The 19,932-nt window shown below is 46.0% G+C and overlaps 3 protein-coding genes across 7 annotated transcripts; 1 reads left to right on the forward strand and 2 right to left on the reverse strand.

Annotated features, from left to right (window-relative positions):
* Positions 1–25: 25 nt before the first annotated feature.
* Positions 26–7,594, reverse strand: dppa2.L (developmental pluripotency associated 2 L homeolog). Of its 4 annotated transcripts, none has more exons than XM_018240006.2 (9): positions 7,468–7,594; positions 7,144–7,306; positions 6,734–6,793; positions 5,431–5,485; positions 3,716–3,905; positions 1,622–1,668; positions 1,448–1,487; positions 1,214–1,280; positions 26–271 (listed from the first exon to the last, which is right to left on the reverse strand). In XM_018240006.2, exons 2-9 carry the CDS (start codon positions 7,267–7,269, stop codon positions 140–142), a joined length of 717 nt encoding a protein of 238 aa, XP_018095495.1. In that variant the 5' UTR covers positions 7,270–7,306; positions 7,468–7,594; the 3' UTR covers positions 26–139.
* On the forward strand, positions 5,105–12,326 carry dusp14.L (dual specificity phosphatase 14 L homeolog). Of its 2 annotated transcripts, none has more exon segments than NM_001092708.1 (2): positions 5,105–5,125; positions 11,278–12,326. In NM_001092708.1, a coding segment is annotated over 1 exon segment (630 nt). In that variant the 5' UTR covers positions 5,105–5,125; positions 11,278–11,369; the 3' UTR covers positions 12,000–12,326.
* A 14-nt stretch (positions 12,327–12,340) lies between these two features.
* hirip3.L (HIRA interacting protein 3 L homeolog) lies at positions 12,341–19,927 on the reverse strand. Its single transcript, XM_018240028.2, has 7 exons — positions 19,785–19,927; positions 19,576–19,696; positions 17,163–17,283; positions 15,637–16,985; positions 14,964–15,123; positions 14,788–14,886; positions 12,341–12,682 (listed from the first exon to the last, which is right to left on the reverse strand). Exons 1-7 carry the CDS (start codon positions 19,853–19,855, stop codon positions 12,492–12,494), a joined length of 2,112 nt encoding a protein of 703 aa, XP_018095517.1. The 5' UTR covers positions 19,856–19,927; the 3' UTR covers positions 12,341–12,491.
* Between the last annotated feature and the right edge of the window lie 5 nt (positions 19,928–19,932).

Genomic DNA, 19,932 nt, shown 5'->3' on the forward strand with positions numbered 1-19,932 from the left:
CACACAGGACATCCTGGCACTGGGAAACCCATAAAAAAACATCCATTTATTCACCTGTGTAAAACACAATATTAAAATCCACAACAGCTGGAAATGCTGCTCATTGGCCCAGAGTTTAGTGGAGGGGCTGCGAGTGCAGTTACTGATTGATGGCAATTGGGCTGCTCTCCGGCTTTGGAAGGGGCGAGTGCAGAACTGCAGGTCGGCTCGGCTTTAGGATCTTCTGAGAATCAACTTGCCCGGTGGCCAGCTGGTCCAGTAGCTCATCCACCTGCAGAGAAAAACAAAAGGATCAGGGCACAACTAATAGGGGAGGAAAGTTCTGGAGGGTTGGAAATGATGGTACATGAGGAGAGCAAGGAAAAGTTCCACAAGGAAGGCATCGTTTTTATATCTATGTTACTTAACTGGCAGCCCTTCAGTTGTTTAAAGGAAACAAAATTAGGGTTATGTCATAAAAGGTGCTAAATTTGCCCAGAGGCAATTTAAACAGGTGACCAGTAAATGCTACCCAATCAGCAGCTATCAGGACCTGATAGGGAACTGAAGCATGTCTTTGCTTGTGTGACTGCAGGGCTGTGATTGGCGGCCCCCCGCCTACTGTTTCTGGAAGGGGATTGTGAGGCCACGCCCACAGCTACTGTAGCAGATTTAGAGAGAGATCCAATACATTTTTAAGATAATTTTTTGGCTGAAAATAAAACCAGCACCATATACTCATTCTTGCCTAGAAAATTAGAAAGTATTTAGTTATGCTACATGTCTCCTTTAAATGGATACTGTCATGGGAAAACATGTTTTTTTCCAAAAATACATCAGTTAATAGTGCTGCTCCAGCAGAATTCTGCACTGAAATCCATTTCTCAAAAGAGCAAACTTTTTTTATTCAATTTTGAAATCTGACATGGGGCTAGACATATTGACAGTTTCCCAGCTGCCCCCAGTCATGTGACTTGTGCTCTGATAAACTTTAGTCACTCTTTACTGCAAGTACCCCCCCCCCCTTTATCCCCCAGCAGCCTAACAACAGAACAATGGGAAGGTAACCAGAAAACAGCTCCCTAACACAAGATAACAGCTGCCTGGTAGATCTAAAAACAACACTCAATAGTAAAATCCAGGTCCCACTGAGACACATTCAGTTACATTAAGTAGGAGAAATAACAGACCAGTCACTTTATTCTATGTGCAAGTATATGACGGCTTTCCTTACCCTACGAGCATATTCAGGGTCCTCTTGAGGCTGGAAGCGACCAGACTTTTTCCGTGTGCGAGTTGTGCTGCACAGAGACAACAGTCAAGCATTGGGGGTGCATTAGGGGTGCAGTCTGCAATTTCTTAGCTAAAGGGTCCCTTCTGGTACAGAAACCTTTTTATAGACCCTATAAAGATATTTCATAGGCAACACCATGACCGTATAAAAATAAATAAATAAATGCTCACTCACCTAACAGATTTTCTCATTTGCCCCATTGGGGGGTAGTTATCTGAAACAAACATTTTATACATGTCCATTAATATTACTGCAACATCCCTTTATACTTACCCCCCAGTGACAGTCACCAGAGAGATATTAATTGATTAACCCTTCACATTCCCCAAGTGATTGTATAACGGGTACCTTGGAAGACCGACCTCTGCTGCAAACGACATTCCCTCTCCTGATTCCTGGACAAGAGAGAAGGATAATCAGTTAATCAGTTAAATACACACAAACAACAGAACATTCATGAGTGGGTGCATGAGTGGGTGCGTGAGTGGGTGCGTGAGTGGGTGCGTGAGTGGGTGCGTGAGTGGGTGCATGAGTGGGTGCATGAGTGGGTGCGTGCGTGGGTGCGTGGGTGGGTGCTTGGGTGGGGTTGCCACCTTTGCTGATGGCTAAACCTGAACATGGGGGGCGGGGCAGATAACACTGGGGGTGGGGCAGTGATGTAGGCACAGGCAGGATGACATCAGAGGTGGGCACAATAATGTTAGTGGAGTTATGACACCAGGGCAATGTTATTGCATCACTTAGCTGCAACTGGCTGGATTTATATCCAGTATTCTCAATGTTTTAAAGTGTTGATGCCCAGTTCAAAACCACACAGGTAGCAAACCCTATATTCTGCTTGATGATTAAGCCCAATCCTTTAATTACAGGTATGTGATCTATTATACAGAAACCCGTTATCCAGAAAACTCTGAAATACAGCAATGCTAATTTAGAAAAAACATTTCTTATTTTTCATAGTTTTTTGCTTTTTTTTGTATCTGTAATAATAAGAAAAGTGAGTATATTAGTATTTAAATGCTTTTCATGTACAGTATGGGCCAGATTATTGTTCGGGTTTCATAAGGCTGAAAGCCAAACAGAAACTTCAGATCCGAACAGGCCTTAGAAAAACCGAACTGTTCGGGTCAAAACCAAACAGGTGGTAACCCTATGTGTGAGTGCCCTATGTGTGAGTGCCCTATGTGTGAGTGCCCTATGTGTGAGTGCCCTATGTGTGAGTGCCCTATGTGTGAGTGCCCTATGTGTGAGTGCCCTATGTGTGAGTGCCCAGCAGATTCCAGTAAACTCTGGGAATGACACGATATTCTGTTCCTATTGGGGCCTGATTCCGGCCCAGTGCTGCTTATTCTGGGCTCAATATTGGGAGGTTACACTCCGTTCACATTGTGGAATCTCTGTGCTTGGAATGTGGCAAGTAAGTAACAGACTCATGTCTCATCTCTCAGGCCTGTCACTGATCCTCTCCCTGGGACTGAAGCATTTCAGCTGCTGTGACACCAGGGGGAGGAAATTCATTTTCACTCACATCATGTTCCATTTCCCAACTGCTTCCTGGGTAATCCCTCTCCCAAACATACTGTATAATTACACACATACACTGAAGGACTGGGGATGCAGCGAATGTCTATTCGATATATGTACAAACTGTAAAAATATAGGTGTAACACTTTTGTTTTTTAAATTAAAATCAATGAAATCAGCAGTCCTGCCCTGCTTTATGGCAGCTGAGATTCTAGCTATCTGTATAACAGAACATTCTGTCCCAGTGGCTGCACAGATCCTATCTGATCCCCATTGTAAGCAGCAGTCCTGTCCTGCTTTATGGCAGCTGAGATTCTAGCTATCAGTATAACAGAACATTCTGTCCCAGTGGCTGCACAGATCCTATCTGATCCCCATTGTAAGCAGCAGTCCTGTCCTGCTTTATGGCAGCTGAGATTCTAGCTATCTGTATAACCTCAATACAGTATTTCAAACCATTAACAAGTTAAATTGTGGAATGTTATAAATAAGAATATTTTAACATGGCAAAGGAAACAAAACAACTAAAGAAAGTAATTTTATAAATAAAAAAAAATGTAGTTAAATATTTAACAAGAGAACAGTGAGACTGCTGAAAGAACCATTGGGTTCCAGATTTAGTTCAGCAGGATGATCTCCAGACATTGCAGGGACATGACAATGATGGATTCAATAGACACCCAGAATGACTAGGTTTCAAATGTCCCAGTATCCCAGCAGCCATGATACACAGAGTAACAGGCCGATGGGATTGGAGAATCAAATTGCAAAAATGTTTCACTTGTACGTGAGCTTAAAGTCACAGCGAGCTCTGTAACAAAACCAGAAACATCAGGAGATTCTTATAGTGGGTTGGGGCATCAAGTGATGGAATTTTTTCCCAAATAAACCGAAGCCTCTCATGGGAGGAGCACTGACCTCTCAAAACACTCGTCACAGATGAGATTGTCCTGGAGGCCACAGGGAGTGGGAGAGGAGGAAGGAGTCAGGTGTAAGGGGACACACGAGCCCTCACACGTCACACACACACGTCCACAGCGGAGAAATAATGGCTTCCAGCTACTAACTGTCATCTCTTGTCCATGGACCACACACCAGCCTCGGCCTACTGGCAAAGAATCAGTTAATCCCCCACATACAGGGTTAATATCTGCTCAACCCCAGCAGCACAGAAAGCCCAAAGCACCACTTCTATAGTGTCCAACTGTCACGTACCCCAGGGCTCAGCAATTCCCCCCACCCCCACAGTGAGTCAGTATAACCCCCAGTATCCCCACATCAATGAAATGCAATGGCTGAAGATCTGCATGTTTGTCCTTCTCTGCTGCTGGGCCTTTTGTAGCAGGAGAAATCCTCTGCCAGATTCCTCTAAGTAAAGCCATTATGGAGTAAAACCATTATTTTATACAGCACAGTGTATGGAATGTGTGTGTGTGTCAGATTTACTGCATAACTTACATTGTCAGCATTCACAGAACATCCCAGTGACTTCTAATATCCTTATCATTTACAGTAGGGGGTACATTATCCCTTATATTACATGAGTGATACTCAGAGTTCCCTGTATAACTCAGCCTGCAGCCTTGTGCCTTTATATGGTCACAGAACAACCCCTCAGTGACTTCTAATATCCTTATCATTTACAGTAGGGGGTACATTATCCCTTATAATACATGAGTGATACTCAGAGTTCCCTGTATAACTCAGCCTGCAGCCTTGTGCCTTTATATGGTCACAGAACAACCCCTCAGTGACTTCTAATATCCTTATCATTTACAGTAGGGGGTACATTATCCCTTATAATACATGAGTGATACTCAGAGTTCCCTGTATAACTCAGCCTGCAGCCTTGTGCCTTTATATGGTCACAAACCCCTCAGTGACTTCTAATATCCTTATCATTTACAGTAGGGGGTACATGATTAACCCTTATAATAATAATAATAATTTAGTCGGCAGGTGCTTGTAGGGTACGTTACAGACATATATAGTCAGTGGGTACGTCAGGAATGGACGATGGGTATAAATATAGCGCCCCAAGTACCAATCCCCTTTGCCTAAAATAGCCCAGCGCTCTCACAGCATCATTAGCGCAATCACGCACTGTTCCCATAGCAACCGACTGACTTCACTGGCCCTGACGTCATTGACGCCGCGCTGTGATTGGCTGCTGCTGGCATTTGCGGGTGAGCAGGTTGGGGCGCGCGTGGGGCAGGGATGGGCGTGGCCTTGCGGTGCTGTCCCGTTGGTTAGATACGGTCACGTGATGCTGCCGTTATTGTAACCTGTTCTTATCCGAAAGCGAGAGGAAGGTAGTCTCCTGCTCAGGTAAAGGTGTGACTGATAAATTATTTAGGGCTGGATGTGGTGAGGCCTGAGAGGGAGACACAGGCACCCTCAGCTGTGAGCTATAGAGATGTGTGTGGGGTGTAAGTAATGAATATTGGATATACGCTGGGTGCCCAGCTATTTAGTATTGGGGGTCCCACACAGCTGCGCATGCGCAGGAGTCTCTGCTACAGTATGGCAGCTCCACAGCCAGAGCAGGGGGTGACACATAGTATAGCAGCTCATAATTAATGATTAACCCCTAGTAATGATTTCTACTGAGTGTCAGCTTAGCGGCCCAGTACCTGTCACTTCTGATTCCTTCTCATTCTCATCCAGACTGGGAGTCGTGGGATCCTCCTGTGGGTACAAGGAGCAAAAAACAAGCAGAGCTAAAGCTCAGTATGAGGATATGGGGGGAAAGCAAAAGCATCCGACAGTGTTGCCTCTCCCTAATAATTCTACTAATTCTACTAATTCTACTAATTCTACTAATTCTACTAATTCTACTAATACTACTAATACTACTAATACTACTAATTCTACTAATACTACTAATTCTACTAATACTACTAATACTACTAATACTACTAATACTACTAATACTACTAATACTACTAATACTGTAGGGCACCAGAGCTGTATTACTGATTGACCAGTCTGTTTTTATATTAATAATGGGGCAAGGTTGTCTCCCTCCAATGGGAACGCTCTTCTGTCTAAAACTGCACACACATTAAAGGGGTAGTTCACCTTAGAATTAACTGTTCGTATGATGTAGAACAGGGATCCCCAACCTTTTGAACCCGTGAGCAACATTCAGTAAAAGGAGTTGGGGAGCAACACAAGCATGAAAAATGTTCCTGGGGTGCCAAATAAGGGCTGTGATTGGCCATTTAGTAGCCCCTATGTGAATTGTCAGCCTACATTGAGGCTCTGTTTGGTGTATAGAGGGATAATCTGAGACAATTTGCAATTGGTTTAATTTTCATTATTTGTGATTTTTCAGTCATTTAGCTTTTTAGTCAGCACCTCCACAGTTTCAGCTCTCTGGTTGCTAGGATCCAAATTACCCCTAGCAACCATGCATTTATTTGAATACGATACTGGAATATGAATAGGAGAGGCCTGAATAGAAAGATGAGTAATAAAAAGTAACAATAACAATACATTTGTAGCCTTACAGAGCACTTGTTTTCAGATCGGGTCAGTGACCCCCATTTGAAAACTGGAAAGAGTCAGAAGAAAAAAAGCAAATCATTTTAAAACCTATACAAAATAAATAAAGAAGACCCATTGAAAAGTTGCTTAGAATTGTCCATTCTAGAACATAGAAACAAGTTTAGATAAAGGTGAAGCACCGCTTTAAAGGCCCTTGCGGCCTGGCTCATTAGCATTTACATCTATGGTGAGGTTCATTTGTATTTTCTTACATATTAATCTCAACCATTCTTCACTTATACGAACATTGAAACAGATTCTGAGTTGCTAAGATCATTAAGCCTAGCAACCAGATATAAGGGCCAAACTAGAGCCGCAGGAACAGTAATGAAATAAATGAAGGTGATCATAACCCTGCAGGTTACCCCCCCCCTCGCACAGACTCACCTGCTCATTGGCTGCCGCTTGCTGGAAGTACTCCTGTAGCCTCTGAACCAGCTCTGCATTCTAGGGGCAAGTAAAGGGTTAATCAGAGTGAATTCTGTTGCTTCTGCCCCTCCCTACCCCATTGATTGACACAGCAAGAGGCTGCCTGAATCGTCAGATAGGAGGGGGGGGGGTCTCCTTTCCAATTATAACATTGTTACCCCTAGGTCCACTATAGGTCCACCACCTCACCCCATCAATGCAGAGATATATATATATTTATAATGGTTAAAAGCATTCTTGCAAGGCTGCAAAGAAACCAACAGTCTTCAGCATGCATCTAAAACGAATGCACGGGGTGTTGCTTTAACACGTATTAGAGCCCTATCTAAAGACCCCACAGCAGCCTGTGCCCCCCAGTGCCCCCACACCTTGCCTGTCCCCCGCAGTCCAAGCCGTTTGCAGTGCTGTTGCAGCTGAGCTCGCTTCAGGAGTTGCAGGGAGTTGGGAGTCAGGTCTGGCTCTGGTGCAGGAGTCTTGGCTCGTCGTTTGGGCATGTTGGCTGCAGAGCTGACACCTGGGTTATTATGTCCACTGGGGTCCAAAGATGATTCCAATAAATACATAGACTGTCACCCTCAGTACCCAGCGTCCCCTGTAGATCACTATATATTCAGCACCATGTTAACATATAATAATTAGTAAGGGCTTTTCATTCTCAACTCTAACTAATACCCTCATTGTAACATACTCACCTGTGCCCCCCAATCAATGGTCTGACCCAGGTGGGAGAAGGGTCCCCTTATTACATCACCTAATTAGCAGCCTCCAATCGAAGGCCTCCAATTACCTGCTGCAGTTTAACTTGTTCTTTGCTGTGCATGTTCCTTACCTGGATGTTTTCTGCAACCAATCAGCTCTTCTCATGCAGCTGCAGCGTGACTAATGAAAGCAGCATTCTGATTGGCTAATGCTCCTGAACCCTAATTCATTCTGCAGCATACAGAGTGCAAGTTGCCTAATGTGGTTTCTAAGCAGCCATGCAGCCATGCAGCATGCACTTGAGTGGAGCATTAATCAGCATGGGGGTCTCATATGCGACACTAAATAAGTTTTATACATAATGTGCCCATTCATATTGGGCCACAGGCAGGTCCGGACTGAGGATCAAAATAGGCCTTGCCATTTCAGGTACACAGAGGCCCAAACAGCCCCCACCAGCCCACTAAATACTGACTTTCTATGGCACCTTATAGCAGCCCCTCTGGCATTTGCCAGAACCCACAGATTGCCAGTCCGGGCCTGGCCACAGAGACAACCCTGACATTACAAGACCCTGATATTTTGGCCCAGATTCACTAAGCAGTGGCACAGAATTCTGCCATAATAACGATTCACTGAGCTTGTTCCTTTAGGAAACTGTTTTTATCATGATATCATTGGTATCGACGTGTATAGTTGGACTAGAGCAGGTCCCTATAATAATGCAGTTAGACTATGGGCTGAACACAGAGACACACGGGGGATTGGATTTCTGATGGATAATGTATTTCTCTTGCCACAATCCACAGCCTTGCGCTGCTATTCCCCTTCTTCTTCTCAGCATCAGCCATGAAAGGGTGCCTGGTGTCTGATTGGCTCTTTATTGTCTCTCTGGTGATGTCAAATATCCTAGCCTTCTCCTTTAGGCTCCACCCAGGCTTGTGACATCATAGTCCCCAAAATAAACTGCACCTGGCACAGGGGAACTGCAAGGAGGGGGTGACAGTGTAGAGAGTGATATTATTATATATACTATATCCATCTTGCCCTACTGTGCCCGTTTGCCTCACTAATCTGCTGACTCCATTTTTCTACCTCCACTTGCTGCTCAATGTGGCCCCTAGGAGCTCCCCCATATTTGGAGCTGCCAGAGGAAAACTAGGGCCCCAAATCACTACCAAGCTGAGCCCCAGTTTGCCTGAATGCATGTGCTGTGGGTGCAGTTCTGGTGCAATTCTAGTGCAATATTAGTGCAGTTCTGGTACATTTATAGTGCTGTTCTGGTGCAATTCTAGTGCAGTTCTGGTGCAGTTATCTTTTTTCAGTTCTGGTGCAGTTAAAGTGCAGTTCTGGTGCAATTCTAGTGCAGTTCTGGTGCAGTTATCTTTTTTCAGTTCTGGTGCAGTTAACGTGCAGTTCTGGTGCAATTCTAGTGCAGTTCTGGTGCAGAGCGCTTAGGGGTGAGATGCTCAGCAGAGGAGACATAGGAGGGAAGCATTGTAGTGGTCTCCAGCAGTCAAGCAGTTAACGGAAGCGGCTCTCAGATGCTCATCATGAATATGAATAAGAGCAAGTTGTGCCCCCCCTCTCACACGCCCCCCACACACCCTCTCCCTGACTCCAGCACCCTCCTCTCTGCAGAGCGACACATAAAGAGGGAGAGACGCAGTGTAGGGCAGTGTATGGGCACCCAGCGACGGGCATGAGACATCACATCACAGGTAAGTGTATATTATACAATGAGCCTCCCATAATGATTCCAGACTCACCCCCTGCTGCAAAGAGCTGACACCCCGGCCTCTGCCAGACTCCCCCATTACTTTCCTCTGTGCCAGCTCTCCCTGCCCTCACTCCTCCATGTATACAAAGCACTGGCACCGACTACTGCACTCATTCACTTAAACTGCTGCCCCTGGCGTGGGTGGGGGGGAGGCTGTAGGGCTGAGAATTGTAGTTCAACAGTAGCCTTGTTATAAGCTAAGGGGGATCTGGATAAATGTCACTAACCCCTCTGACCCACAGGATTTACTGCACCAGTGTATTGTACACTGCAATGCCAGTCTCCGTTCCAACCTTCCCTTACACACTCACAACATATGGCAGTGCCAACCTTCCCTTACACACTTCTACACTCACAATGTATGGCAGTGCCAACCTTCCCTTACACACTTCTACACTCACAATGTATGGCAGTGCCAACCTTCCCTTACACACTTTTACACTCACAACATATGGCAGTGCCAACCTTCCCTTACACACTTCTACACTCACAATGTATGGCAGTGCCAACCTTCCCTTACACACTTCTACACTCACAATGTATGGCAGTGCCAACCTTCCCTTACACACTTCTACACTCACAACATATGGCAGTGCCAACCTTCCCTTACACACTTCTACACTCACAATGTATGGCAGTGCCAACCTTCCCTTACACACTTCTACACACACAATGTATGGCAGTGCCAACCTTCCCTTACACACTTCTACACTCACAACATATGGCAGTGCCAACCTTCCCTTACACACTTCTACACTCACAACGTATGGCAGTGCCAACCTTCCCTTACACACTACACTCACAACATACGGCAGTGCCAACCTTCCCTTACACACTTCTACACTAACAATGTATGGCAGTGCCAACCTTCCCTTACACACTTCTACACTAACAACATATGGCAGTGCCAACCTTCCCTTACACACTTCTACACTCACAACATATGGCAGTGCCAACCTTCCCTTACACACTTCTACACTCACAATGTATGGCAGTGCCAACCTTCCCTTACACACTTCTACACACACAACATATGGCAGTGCCAACCTTCCCTTACACACTTCTACACTCACAACATATGGCAGTGCCAACCTTCCCTTACACACTTCTACACTCACAACATATGGCAGTGCCAACCTTCCCTTACACACTTCTACACTCACAACATATGGCAGTGCCAACCTTCCCTTACACACTTCTACACTAACAATGTATGGCAGTGCCAACCTTCCCTTACACACTTCTACACTCACAACATATGGCAGTGCCAACCTTCCCTTACACACTTCTACACTCACAACATATGTCAGTGCCAACCTTCCCTGGAATGTGCCATGCTGGCTGCCTTGTTGCCTAGAGACAAATGAAAGGTTAAAGCCTGTGAGATTTGCCCAGTCTGTATGTACCACCCACACTGCTGTGGCATTTGAAGGGTGACGGTACCCACAGCACAATCTGGTTCCTTCTCAAGAACTGACACTTAAAAGAGAACATCAGAGGGTGAAGGCAAGTCATGTGGTGGCATCCTCATTGTGCCCCAGTAGTGCCAGGCTCAATTGATATTGTGACTCACCCACTCGCTCCCCCCTCTCAGATCTGATTCACTCGATGACTCAGTCTGGCCCATGGTTTTCCAGGGGGGCTTCCATGATCTGTGGCCTATTTTCTTTGCAGACCCTCCAGCCAATCCGCTCAGATGGAGTCTCTCCTGATAGTGATGAGATCCCCTCCCAGCACTGAGCCTCCTTCCAATGGTTGAGCTGTGAGTCCCTTCACCCCCATTCTCCTTACATTGAGCCTGAAGCCAGTGCTCTGGGCAACTGTCAGTATCCAGTGTGAGTCACAGTTATTGCCAGTGAGTAGGAGGAATCTTTACACAGCGAGTGTGTAGGTGGTGGTATAGATTTGCACTCCTTTACACACTCATTCAACTACTCACACACCATGAATATCAGGGGTGAGGGCTTGTGATACTGGTTCTCATATATAGTTTGTTCATAGGATTCTCTATGTTTATGCCCAGGTTGTACCCAGTGATCACGTTGGTACCAGGAAACATTCCCCATTGTAGTCAGTTTGCAGCTCGTGGACTCTATGCCCCTGCAGCTCCCCACAATGAATTTCCGCAGCCACCGGCTCCTTCGACGCTCCCCGCCTCCTCCTCCTTCAATTTCCAGCAAACCAACAGCGATCAGCAGCAGCAGTGTCTCCAGCCTGAGCAGCATCGCACAGATCAGCCCTTGTCTTTACTTGTCCAGCGGGAATGCAGCCGGCAGCCGACACTTGCTTTACTCTCGTAATGTCACGTGCATCGTCAATGCCACCCTGGAAATCCCCAACTGCAACTGGCCAGATGTGGACTACATGAAAGTGCCCGTGCCCGACCTCCCCCACGCTCCTCTGGCTTTGTATTTTGACTCAGTGGCCGACCGCATCCACCAGAATGGCAAGAGGAATGGCCGGACACTAGTCCACTGTGTGGCCGGGGTGAGCCGCTCCGCGACCCTGTGTATCGCCTACTTGATGAAGTACCACCGGCTCGCTCTCCTCGATGCCTACCAGTGGGTGAAGACCCGGCGGCCCGTTGTTCGGCCCAACATGGGCTTCTGGCAGCAGCTGATCCAGTACGAGAAAAAGCTTTTTGGCAAGAACACTGTGAGGCTGGTGCCCTCCCCCCTGGGCCTTATCCCCGATATATATGAGCGAGAGACCCGCAACCTCATCCCCGTGTGGAACTTCAGATAAAGATCCCATTTCTCCTCCGGGACTTAATAAAGGGGACACACCGCTATCATCTTTTTCCCTTTTATACTGGGAGGACACAACTTACAGGACCTTTTCTAAACTTAGGATATTTTCTAGGCTGCACCCCTTAATTTGTCACCTTCCATAAGGATGAGAAATAAACGGCTCTAGGGAACGAGGTGTGTCGTTTGTATGAGCGGAGTTGTGTTGAGTTCTACAAGAGTCTGTTGCCGTGTGCCGGTTGCTAAGGAGAAGAAAACTGGAGGGAGGGCGGGGAGGTTCCGGCGCATTACATAGATTTCTAAATAAAAGATATTTATTATCGTACACAATACTGTGTGTTCAACATAAAAAAAACATTTATTTACAAAAATGACATATAAAAATAACGTGCAGTGAGGGACTGTGTAGTGGGAGCAAAAAGAGAGACAATGGCGGATAACAATGGGCCCTGCTCTGACACAGGAGTGCCTGTTAGTAAGTGTGCAAGGCTCACTCACTCTCACCATCGTCACTGATAATCCCCTTCAGAGAGGACCAGTCCATTGGTTTCTTTTTCCGTGGGGGGGCCTCCTCGCTCTCAGAGTCTGACGCCACAGACTTGCGGTATTCTGCGGGAGGAGAGACATCTCGGGAGGGAGAAGTCTTGTAAGGATTCCAGGTGTTACGGCGCCTCGGGCGACCTGGAGGGTGTGGGAGAAAAGAGGAGTAAGGGGACAGGGCAACAGTTAAAGGGGTAGTTCACCTTTTAATGAACTGTTAGTATGATGTAGAGAGGGATATTCTGAGACAATTTTTAAATGGTTTTCATTTTTTATTATTTGTGGTTTTTGACTTATTTAGCTTTTTTTTGATGTTTCAGCCATCTGGTTGCTAGGGTCCAAATTCCCCTAGCAACCATGAATTGATTTAAATAAGAGACTGGAATATGAATAGGAGTGGCCTGAATATAAATATCAGTAATAAAAAAGGAGCAATAACAATAAATGTGTAGCCTTACAGAGCATTTGTTTTTTAAATGGGGGTCAGTGACCCCCATTTGAAAGCTGGAAAGAGTCAGAAGAAGAAGGGAACTATATAGAATAAATAATGAAGACCAATTGGAATGTTGCTTAGAACTATAAAATACTAAAGGTTAACAGAAAGGTGAACCACCCCTTTAAAGGGACAGTGTATCTCACAGTATCCTAACCAATAGGAAATGAGTTTTATTCCTTATAGTCCTCATATGCTGGTACTGGCTGGAGTCAATGTGTGGGTCCTAAGGGGTGGGATCAGCAACAATGATACTCGCCGAATACCACACTCACCATACCGACAAAGTAATATAGTTGCTCGGCTTAGTCTTGCAGAGCAATAACTTTGAAGCTAAGCATCCGATTGGTCAGCACCTTGTTTGACTGAATATATGTATCTCTGCATTCACTGAAGGTTATACAGGGAGCGTTAATACTGATGAGCCAGTTTAGATCATGTACAAACTCTGTAGTCACAGCCTCGGGAGAAGGGAGGGAACACACAACTGTCATATGGGGAAAAAACAAGAACAAACTGTCTGCAGGGTGGGGAGTGGCTGGAGCTGCCTCCAGGGAAGACCTGTGCTACTCACAGGAGACAGAGATTAAATTACAACAAACAGGGGAATTAAAACCAATTAATACATTTTTGCCTAATAAAAGTAAGAATAAATTAGTTACATTTCATTACTATCCCCTGCACTGCTGGTTCTGACTACATGTACTATTGAAACAACGTAGCGTTAGTCAGCGAATGGTATATGCAGTCAGAACCAGCAGTGCACCAAATAGTAAGGGACTCCACACTTTCAGTAATAATTTAATTCAGATGTCATTTTAAATCCCCTGAATATTTGTAATTCATATATGTATATTAGACCGCAGCTTGGAATTAGGGCTGCTTAGAAGGTGAGTTGCCCTTTAAAAGCGTCCTTCAGAATGTAGCCTCACTTTCAAGCTTTATAAGGAAGGATCGAGTATGTTGCAGTCCTACAGGCTGTGCGGCAGTGCAACTACAACAGGAAACATGGCAGGAAGGAGGGAAAGAATAAACGGTGGGTGAGGAGCAAGGAAAGGGGAGAGGTGCCATAAATAAGGTGCACGGTGAGTACGAGGATTGATGATGGGGGAGGGGGAAGAAGAAAACACTTGCTTTCCCGACTGTGGCTACTACTAGCCTACACAGCCGGGGGAGCCCAAGGGGTCTCAGCACTAGTCACATGACTCCTGCCCCCTGCTGGTATAAAGAGGAAGTAGCACAAGAATGTAATGTATAGAGAATGGCTCCCCCCATACTAAAGGAAAGCAGCACACCACTGCCTCGGAGATGTTGAGAGTTATAGTAGCACTTAAAGGAGAAACAAAACCCTACATAGACCCCCCTCCCACCAGCCTAGCTGCCCCCCCATGGCAAATGCCCCTAACTCTTTACTCACCCCTCGGTGCAGATTTTGTCCAGCGGAGTTCACTGGCGTCATCTTATTTTCTTCGGTAATCTTCGGAATGAGACCGGCGCTTTGGAAATACTCGCGAGTTTTGGCGCATGCGCAATTGTCGCGAAACAGAAAATTGCTCCAACTGCGCGTGTGCAGCGTCACCGGTCTTATTATGAAGATTACCGAAGAAAACAAGATGGCACCTTTGGACTCCGCAGGACAGAATCTGCACCGAGGGGTAAGTTAGGGGCATTTACACGGGGGGGGGGTCTATGTAGGGAGGGGTAGGGTTTGTTTTATTAAGGGGTTGTTTCTCCCACCTCTGAGGCAACTCACCAGCCGTTTCAATGATGTTACTGGTATCCAGTTCGGCCAGTTCTGCCGCCTCCTCTCTCTTCATTCTCACAATACGACACTTAGCGAGTGATGGCTGCCCTGCACAGGAACAACAATGTCTCTTATCAGCATCTTCTCACTGTGTCTATAGCCCCCCTCTCCCATTAGACCCTCACCTTTAACCCCCAACTCTTCCAGCTCATTCTTCAGGATCTGCACCATGGACTTCACTGAGCGACAGTCGTGGAACAGCTTCTTGTAGTTCCTGCGAGTCCCACAGGCCACAATGTAGCGCTTGAGCTGGGCCACCGAGGGGTGATCTTCCCTGGATGAACTCTAGGGATGAGAGATTGCAGCGTTTAGTTGTGTAGTTCAGCTATTGGTTGTTACACAGAGGATAACTGGGCCTTAATAAACAGAATCCCTTATCTCTGTGGGAAGCATTTATTTATAAAAATATCATCTCATTTAGTCTATATGGGGCACCATGTAATATTACATATGTGAGGAGGGAGATTTCAGGAGCTCAATGTCCCATTTAACCATAAAGTTTAAAGATATCCAGTGATATGCAGTGCAAATATGGGAGGGAGGGGCTACACGGTGACACCCAGTGCAGATATGGGAGGGGCCACGCAGGGACACCCAGTGCAGATATGGGAGGGGCCACGCAGTAACACCCAGTGCAGATATGGGAGGGGCCACGCAGTGACACCCAGTGCAGCTATGGGAGGGAGGGGCCACACAGTGACACCCAGTGCAGATATGGGAGGGGCCACACAGTGATACCCAGTGCAGATATGGGAGGGGCCACAGTGATGTCACTGAAGTAATACTGTTCCTACTCACCTTACTTTGCTTCTTGCTCCCGGTCTCCTTGTTGGTATCAGATCCCACAGAGGAGTCACTGTCAATTGGTTTTGTTTTCTTATTTGCGGATTCTTTACCAGACTCCCGGTTCTTCTTGGCACCTTGTCCCTTCTCTTTATCTTCATCCTCACTGTCTGTCTCCCCCTCCTTATCTGTCTGTCTCTTCCTTTTCTTGGCACTGCTGCTTTTCTTCTTCTTATCTGACATGGACCCACGCCCATTCACTTTCCCTGTCTGCTGTCCTGCACTCTCTTTTTCACTCTCACTATCTGAATCTCTCTCAGAGGCACTGCTCTTTGCACTCTCACTGTCTGTCTCTTTCTTTGGGAAGTTCTTCTTTTCAGGCATCTCACCTTCACTCTCAGATTCACTTGTGGCTCCCTTGTTATCATCACCCTCTTCCTCACTGTCTGCCTTTTTCTGTTTCTTTGCTGGTCGTCTCTTGTCTCTCCCTTTTCCTTTCTGTAGTGCAACATTAGGACTCCGGGCTCTCTTAGATTTGCTCCCTTCCTTTCTCTCACTGCCTGATTTTTGCCTGGTGTCTGTCTCTTCTGCTTCATCCTCACTGTCTGACCCCACTATCTGTGACACCTTCCCCTTCCCAAATGGCTGTTCCAGCTCTTCATCATCGCTGTCTGATGAGTCTTTTGATTTTCCAGCTACTCTTTTTCTACCAGTCTCATTTTCACTGGCACTCTCAGAAGACTGTATTTGGATTGCCTCCTCCTCATCACTAGCATTCTCTTCTTCACTATCTGTCGCTTTGTTATTCCTTTGTTTTGCCGGTATTTGAGCCTTTTTTCCTTTCTGTGCTGCTCTCTTCAGGCTTGCACTCTCTTTTTTACCTTTGCCAGGTTTCTTTGCTTTGCTTTCTTCCTCACTCTCACTGTCAGTCTCCTTCTTTGACCTTCTCTTTTGCCTGGTATTGGTCACTTCTGTTTCACTCTCACTGTCTGACTCCACACTGGACGCTCTCTTTCCCTTCCGTATTGGTGAAATGCCCCCTCTCTTCCCCTCCCTCCCACCTTTCTTGTATATCCCAGGGGCACGTTGCTTGGGTCTCTGTTTTGTAGACGTTGGGTTGGCCTCTGTATCACTGCTGTCGGACATTTTACGGTTTTTGGGAGGTCTCTTTCGCGGCGGGCTCGGCCCCTGGGAATCAATATCACTCTCTGTCTCATTACTCTTGCTATGTGATCTCTTTTCCTTCTCCGACTTGCTTGCAGTCTGTCTCTCAGCAGCTGCTGCCTCAGAGGAACTTCCAGACAGTCTCTTGCCGTCACTCACAAAGGGTTCAATCCCAGAATCCTCCTCATCAGAAGCATGACCTGCAATGCAGTTATCAGCATAAAGCTGGCCATACACTGGCTGGCACTCTATGAATTGGCCAATGAGACATGATACAGCCCCTTCCTATTGTTTATTTCACTGGGGCTGCCAGCATGGACAACAGGAGCAGCGGTCGTTATGGAGACCCCATATAAAACTGCTACTGCCTCTCTTACCTTCTGTGGGCTTCTGTTTCTTCCCTGTGGGTTCTCTGCCTCCATCGCCATCAGCCTCATTAATATCTCTGTCTCTCTTCTTTACCTTCCTGATTAATGGCTCATCATCACTGGACCCATCCTGCAAATGAAACAAGAGCCTTCACCATGGGCCCAGTCTTAAGCTGTAAGTCACCCTAGGGATAAAGGGTTAATACTTCTTTCCAGTCAGTCCCCCTATTGGGCTAAGAATACTGAACGGTTTGACACATACAGTGTAATCCAGTACATTAACATTCTTACAATCCTGTAGTCTTGTGCGCCCCCTACTGCATCCCTCCTGCACTGCATTATATACAGCTCCGAGAAAAACTGCCCCAGAATCACAGGGACACGTTTATGGGTCGGTACCTGATATACAGACAAAGAGAACTAATGACAGGACAGGGTTTTTTCATTTATCCTATACGTCTCCTTTAAGTTACTGCTTAAGTACCTCAGAAATCAAAGAGACACAACCACCCGTGTCCAAAATAGACAAGGTACTTGGTACTACACCGTAGAAGGGCAGGTCCTTCCCTATTAGCCGATCTGTTACTCAGAATCTCTCTGAAGAATGGTCTGATCCAGATAAGCGTAACACTATTTCACAAGAATTCCACACCAAATATCCTGTGGCTGAGGAATTCAAACAAGTCCCCAAAAGTGGACTCCGCTATCGTGCGCGGATTTTATTCATTCAGCAGCCATTTTGCAGCCAGCCTCCGCATCTCTACGTGTAGCTCCTTTTTGGTGCCGGAAACTTAAGAAAGTCCCTTTCAACACAAACTTAGAAGCAGATATCATATTAGATAAACCCAGTTTCTCTGATTCCTCAGCGCTGCTTCCCTGGAAATAAGTAAACTGGCAAGTAGATCAGCCGCAGCATCTGTCACAGCACGGAGAGCATTGTGCTCAGGTGATGCGCATTCAGGAACAGCTTGGTTTCTCTTAAATTCAACCGTTCTCAATTATTCGGCCCAGAACTTAAAAAAGATAATTTCAGAGGTAACTGGAGGGAAAGGAGCTTTTCTACCTCAGGGTAAAAGACCAAGCCAGGAGTTTCACAAGCGTAATTGTCAGCACCGTTGTCCTACTCTAGATCTTCTAACAGTGGTAGATCCGCTGCACAGAGGTAGATACCAGCGTTTCAAGATGGAAACCATCAGGTCAATAACAAGAGCCATACCACGAGCGGCGTTTAGGACCAAGGTAGACCTGAAGGGTGAATACCTTCATATCCCAATTCATTCAGCTCACAAAATGTTTCTCAGATTTATTCCTCAACCAACATCAGTTAATAGTGCTGCTCCAGCAGAATTCTGCACTGAAATCCATTTCTCAAAAGAGCAAACAGATTTTTTTATATTCAATTTTGAAATCTGCATAATTCTGTTACCGTTTGCAGAGCGCTGTTCAAAGCAATCACGGAGTCTGGCAGATTAATATCAATGTAATGGCTTTATTGAGCGCATTAAAAACTGCTAAGGAGGGGGATCACATAACGCGTTTCGTGTCAGAGAACCTGACACTTCATCAGAGTAACTTTTTCCAGCTATCAAATAGGGGTTACTGATCCCATCTAAATAAATGCTATGTAAGGCTACAAATGTATTGTTAAAGTGATACTGTCCTGGGAAAAAACATTTTTTTCAAAATGAATCAGTTAATAGTGCTACTCCAGCAGAATTTTGCACTGGAATCCATTTCTCAAAAGAGCAAACAGATTTTTTTATATTCAATTTTGAAATCTGACACGGGGCTAGACATTTTGTCAATTTCCCAGCTGCCCCAAGTCATGTGACTTGTGCCTGCACTTTAGGAGAGAAATGCTTTCTGGCAGGCTGCTGTTTTTCCTTCTCAATGTAACTGAATGTGTCTCAGTGGGACCTGGATTTTACTATTGAGTGTTGTTCTTAGATCTACCAGGCAGCTGTTATCTTGTGTTAGGGAGCTGTTATCTGGTTACCTTCCCATTGTTCTTTTGTTTGGCTGCTGGGGGGAGGGGTTGATATCACTCCAATTTGCAGTACAGCAGTAAAGAGTGATTGAAGTTTATCAGAGCACAAGTCACATGACTGGGGGCATCTGGGAAACTGACAATATATTTAGCCCCATGTCAGATTTCAAAATTAAATATAAAAAAGTCTGTTTGCTCTTTTGAGAAACGGATTTCAGTGCAGAATTCAGCTGGAGCAGCACTATTAACTGATGTGTTTTGGAAAAAACATGTTTTCCCATGACAGTATCCCTTTAAAGCTTGTCCGGCCCCCAGAGAGGAGAACTTAACCCTATATGTCCTACACAAAAGAGAATTATGTGCTGATGGGTCAGTGGTTGCTATAGAGACAAGAGCTCTATGTAAGTCAGTCAGGTGTATGTGGGAGGGCGGTACCTGCATCCTGATAAGCTCCTCCTCCACCAGTCGCTTGAGCAGTTTGGTCTCCTGGGAGGTGAGAGCCGAGCGGCCGGTCTGTGCCAGGAATTGGGCGCGCACCCTGGAGTGAGTCAGGACACTGCGGCGGGAGAGGAACAAACACCGCGCGTTACGTCACAACATTTCAGTGGGTGACACCGTGATACCGACAGTGACATCACTCTTACCTGAGGTCCGGGCTGCCTCCAAACAGCTCCCGGGTAAATCGCCTGATCTCCTCAACTCTTTCTCCCGCCATCGTTTAACCCACCACCAGCGCTAAGCCCGCGCCCCGCCCACTCACTTCTGATTGGCAGGACGGAGTCACGCCCATTG

This window comes from Xenopus laevis, chromosome 9_10L (genome assembly GCF_017654675.1).
Source record: "Xenopus laevis strain J_2021 chromosome 9_10L, Xenopus_laevis_v10.1, whole genome shotgun sequence".
Taxonomy (NCBI): Eukaryota; Metazoa; Chordata; class Amphibia; order Anura; family Pipidae; genus Xenopus; species Xenopus laevis.

Excerpts from the sequence above, each read along its gene's own strand:
- dppa2.L (XM_018240004.2), bottom strand. The coding sequence starts at position 7,338 with ATGTATTTATTGGAATCATCTTTGGACCCCAGTGGACATAATAACCCA. Across the intron at positions 5,486-6,733 it reads AAGCGGCAGCCAATGAGCAG|GAGGATCCCACGACTCCCAG; the intron begins GTGAGTCTGTGC and ends TTGTACCCACAG. Across the intron at positions 3,906-5,430 it reads GAAGGAATCAGAAGTGACAG|TAGGCCGAGGCTGGTGTGTG; the intron begins GTACTGGGCCGC and ends ATTCTTTGCCAG.
- dusp14.L (XM_018240000.2), top strand. The coding sequence starts at position 11,349 with ATGCCCCTGCAGCTCCCCACAATGAATTTCCGCAGCCACCGGCTCCTT.
- hirip3.L (XM_018240028.2), bottom strand. The coding sequence starts at position 19,855 with ATGGCGGGAGAAAGAGTTGAGGAGATCAGGCGATTTACCCGGGAGCTG. Across the intron at positions 15,124-15,636 it reads GGAGCAAGAAGCAAAGTAAG|AGTTCATCCAGGGAAGATCA; the intron begins GTGAGTAGGAAC and ends TCTCATCCCTAG. Across the intron at positions 14,887-14,963 it reads GGAAGAGTTGGGGGTTAAAG|GGCAGCCATCACTCGCTAAG; the intron begins GTGAGGGTCTAA and ends GTTCCTGTGCAG.